The 4,283-nt window shown below is 39.7% G+C and overlaps 1 protein-coding gene across 2 annotated transcripts; it reads right to left on the bottom strand.

The window, feature by feature from the left end:
• Nucleotides 1-1,534: 1,534 nt before the first annotated feature.
• Nucleotides 1,535-3,745, bottom strand: LOC112165440 (glucan endo-1,3-beta-glucosidase 14). Of its 2 annotated transcripts, none has more exons than XM_024301944.2 (3): nucleotides 3,408-3,745; nucleotides 1,914-2,971; nucleotides 1,535-1,835 (listed from the first exon to the last, which is right to left on the bottom strand). In XM_024301944.2, the coding sequence occupies exons 1-3, from the start codon at nucleotides 3,466-3,468 to the stop codon at nucleotides 1,779-1,781; spliced, it is 1,176 nt and encodes a 391-aa protein (XP_024157712.1). In that variant the 5' UTR covers nucleotides 3,469-3,745; the 3' UTR covers nucleotides 1,535-1,778. The 2 variants fall into 2 exon arrangements, with proteins under 2 accessions (XP_024157712.1, XP_024157711.1); XM_024301943.2 differs by having other exon boundaries at nucleotides 1,914-2,977; nucleotides 3,408-3,744.
• Nucleotides 3,746-4,283: the final 538 nt, after the last annotated feature.

Below are 4,283 nucleotides of genomic sequence, written 5' to 3'. Positions count from 1 at the left end.
AACATACGTAATTCATTTGAGTATTATACAGTTTTTGACCATCATTGTCACAAAATTAAGAGTTAATTCAATTGGTCTCTCATATAGGGTTGTAATAATTGACTTGATACAATTTAATCGTTTCGTATTCAATTCAAACGTGGTCAAACTCCATCCGTTTGTAATGGAAATAAGTCCTTTTTGATAGAAATATAGTAATTAGTGTGTTAGAAATTATAAAGTTTAGTGATGCTCCCTAGCTTTTGAAGTTTATCATGAGACAGCATTACTAAATATTCATTTTTCTTTTGTTTTTTTTTTAATCATGCATTATTATGCTTTTGTCACTTAACATTATGCTAATTCCAGAATCATTCTTGGGTGTCAAAGAGGACAAACAAGGTCTTTAATGTAAGTTTTGAGTTTGTCTCGAAAACTCTTTGATGTAAAACAAGGCAAGCAATCTCAAAAGCATTAAAAGAACTATCACGACAAGCTCGAGTATTCGAGCTCGATTGGCTTGATCCAAATTTGAGCACCCAGATATTTGTTTGGTTTAATTCGGCTCGTTGTTCACAAGGGTCACGTTTCGTTTTCATTTCATACCGGGAACTGAAATGGGAATGCTCAGTGACTCCAAGGCCTCATTAAACAGAGAAAATGCATGAAGATGGAGCTAATTAAATCTAGTAGCAGACAAACAGGCCGTAGATATTCGAAAGATAAGAGTTCACAGTTCACACCTCAAATGACAAAGCTAAGACGGTGACGATAAGGTTCAATTTGAGTGACCAAGAGAAAAGAAAGAAGGAATAAATTGGTTTTCTTTTTTGCCTTGATGGAAACCAATTTGGACTTTTGTCAAGTTGAAGCCACGCAGAATTTTATTCCCAGAAAGATTCACATGCATGATTACCAGTGGAATGATAGAGAGGATGGAGACTCGTTACCTTTACCTCAGTAAACAATAATTTATGTGACAATTGTATTCATCAAATTGCGTTTGATTTGAATATTTGATACGCAAGCCAGCCAATGCTTATTGTAAACTATTTTCATTTGTTGGTGTTCAAAAGTCCACTTGGTGCACGTATGAAGTGGAGAGAAGTTGACAGCCTCTTATTATGTCACATATACTAATTCATTCGGAAGCTTTCATTAAAATATTTACAGATTTCCCACTACATATGGCGGTAACGTAATAGGGTGATAGGATACGTTGTCGATTTTTCAAAAAAGTTAATATAAACCGCCTTATAATCTGACAATATAATATTTCTAATTATTCATTATCTGATTGTAAACAGAATCTGTGAGAAGAAACGTAACGACACTGGAGGAAAGTGCGATTTTAGTTTCTTCAATGGCTAATCAACGCTATCAAATATTTATAAATAAAGAGGTTATGTGATTTGATATGTTTAAGTAGATATTCATTTATCGTCTCTTATACAATACAATTACGGTACTTGTATGATAACATACCATAGCAGATTATTAGACCGAGAATGAGAAGGTACAAAAAACGTGCAAGGAAAATGAAGCAAAATGCAAGTTGATTCTCTCCCATTTCCCTCATTGAGCAATGTGCAAATGCTTAGTAAGAATAAGATCGATCGATGCTTATATTAAATCAATGAAAAGTAATGTGAAGGAGGTGCATATACAGTATAAAAACTAAAGCTATATCCTATTTAGAATTCCCTCCGCGGCTCCGCCTTCCACAAAACATCTTCAGGAACTGTTCATGTTGCTCCGGTCTTCCTCCTTCCCGAAACATCACAAATGTATGAGCTTTTCTATTCCCATAATAAGTACACTATAAGAAATATCAGAAAATTGAAGATCGACAAAGCCTGCAAAAATATCCAAACAAAACCATCAGTAAATATTAATTCACCACAGAAACTTCAAAATATCTCAACTTTACTTACATTAATATCATGAGCTGAAGAAAAAGTAAACTGGGGAAGATAACCATCTGCTCCGTCAGGTCCGGCAGCTCCGACATCTCCCATATCATACACCCGAGTCCCATTGGGATAAAACAGCCCGTAGTTCCTCTCCGACGCCGGACCGGGCTTCATGTCCTCATTAAACAGAGCAAACACATACGTATCAATAGGAACGTCAGGCTTGGCCGGAGTGCCTTTCTTCTCCACAATTTTCCTGAGCAAATTCCCATTGTAAATCCCGGCATTCTCCGGCGTGGCTCCGGCTTCATCCTCGTCTCCCTTGGACGGCCAGCCGGTTTCAGATATCCGAACGTCGATATCAGTGTGGCCCATCACTTTCATTGCGGCATAGACAGCGTCAATCTGAGCATCGAGCATGTTATCGTAGTGAAGATTGGTGCCGGAATCATTCATGCCGGAGTTTGGCTGAAAAAGCACGTACTCCAAGGAAACTTCATCAGGACTGCCCTTGTAAGCAAAGTAAGGGTACACGTTTACGAGGAACGGGGCATTGGTCTGCGAGTGGAAGTCTAGAATTGGCTTGATGTATTGGGCGAGGTCTTCCCGGAAAGTCCCGGCCGACGGCGGGTAGGAGTTTCCCAAAATGTTAAGGGAATGCGCGCTGGTGACGACGATGGTTTTGGAAAGTCCGAGGTTGACGAGGGCGGCGTAGACGGATTGCATTGCGATGAGGAGGTACGACATGAGACGGGTGTCGGTTCCGCCGAGGATCTCGTTGCCGACGAGGATGGAGGAGATTTTGGTCTGCGGGAGGTGAGGGGTGACGTGTTGTTGGATCCAATTCTGGGCCTTGAGCGGGTCGGTCATGTTGGGTAGGAGCTCGTTTCCGAGTGCGATGATGAAGTCGACCTCGGAGTTGGAGAAGGCTTGGAGGACATTGGGATCGGCGTCGTAGAGTTTGACTCTGCTGACGTTGAGGGACTGGAGGAGCCCCGCTACTTGGGAAGGAGGAGGGAGGTTGTTGGCGATTTGGCCGTAGTTGATGCCGAAGCTTAAGCACTGCACATGGAACAGAGCTGAATCTGAAACATTGTTAAAAACAGAGTCAGAAATTTTATGCATAAACAGATCAAACATTCACAACATAAGATCCTGATTTGAATGCCATTGACAAATCTATGAAAAACCCACTATTAATTAGCCACTGATTAACTGAATTTCATCACAGAAACAAAGATGGCGATCGCAAAGAAGGAAAATGAATTGACCCCAAAAGAGGAAAGTTAATGAAAAAACTGATTTTGGAGTTACTTTTAGTGAAGAAAAGCCAAAAAGGAGTTCTATAATGCTCAGTCGAGGAAATGAAATTTAGGAGGACCCAGAAAGAAAATCTGAGACTTTAAGCTGAAATTAGGATCTGTTTTCTTTATCTGCATGCACTTTCTCCTCGGGAACCAAACTGGGAGAAGAAGAAAGGAAGCTTAAAGAAAGTGGTTTGACAAAAGAACGAACCTGAGAGACTAACAAGGACCAGAATGATTCTGAATAAGACAGTGTTGGTGAAGCTTGCCATTACTGATCGGATCTTGGCCTCGAGAGCTTCAGCTTCAGCTTCCCCACGACAACCCCCACTACTAGAGCTTTCCCCTGTATCCAGCAACCGCTTATCGCTTTTGCCACCTAACAATGGAGCTTTGTTTTTATATATGTAGGGGAGTAGATACAGACTGGTGCATTAAAGCCTCCTCTGTTTTTCGTGTCAAAAAAAGAAGCTATCTCTGCGTATTTCTTTAATGGAGTATTGTAGCTCTGTTTTCGTCTATCTTTGTTTACACTGCGGTGGATCTCTACTGGTTCTTATAGGCTTATTGTATTTTATTTATTTTTGTTTTTATTAGGGATCTTTTTATTTTTATTTCGAGTTGTTTGTTTACACGTATTGAACTCTCTGGTCTGTACAGTCATGTTTGATATTTTAGTTTACGTTCACCGACATGTAATTTGACGGCATTTTACTTATTATTTCCGTTTTAGGAGAAACTTGAACGCGAAAGTGTATGGCATGGCTTTGGCTACTTCCTTCCATTTATGAAAGAATGGAATAGGAACTAGGGAGTAGGGACTAGGATAGTTGGCTACATCGTTTTCCATGGTTTTTCTATATGGTTTCTTGCTTATTTCCAATCTTGGGCAGTTGGGTTTAAGCTTTAGAAAGGGAATTCAAGTAGCATCGTCATGTACATTTGGCAACGTAGCCTTTTGTCAATATCATTTAGGGTGGGCTTTCGATTTTTAGCTAAAATACATAACCACTTTTTTTTTTTTTTTTTTGTAGTTTGGTTCAATTTTGCGATTAGAATGAAAACTTCACTTCTTTGCCTCGGCTTT

The sequence above is a fragment of the Rosa chinensis genome, chromosome 5 (genome assembly GCF_002994745.2).
Source record: "Rosa chinensis cultivar Old Blush chromosome 5, RchiOBHm-V2, whole genome shotgun sequence".
Taxonomy (NCBI): domain Eukaryota; kingdom Viridiplantae; phylum Streptophyta; class Magnoliopsida; order Rosales; family Rosaceae; genus Rosa; species Rosa chinensis.
Note: the sequence above shows the minus strand (reverse complement) of the source record. Positions and strands in the feature narration are given on the sequence as shown.

Excerpts from the sequence above, each read along its gene's own strand:
- LOC112165440 (XM_024301943.2), bottom strand. The coding sequence starts at position 3,468 with ATGGCAAGCTTCACCAACACTGTCTTATTCAGAATCATTCTGGTCCTT. Across the intron at positions 2,978-3,407 it reads GGTCCTTGTTAGTCTCTCAG|ATTCAGCTCTGTTCCATGTG; the intron begins GTTCGTTCTTTT and ends ACAATGTTTCAG. Across the intron at positions 1,836-1,913 it reads CTTCAGCTCATGATATTAAT|GCTTTGTCGATCTTCAATTT; the intron begins GTAAGTAAAGTT and ends ATATTTTTGCAG.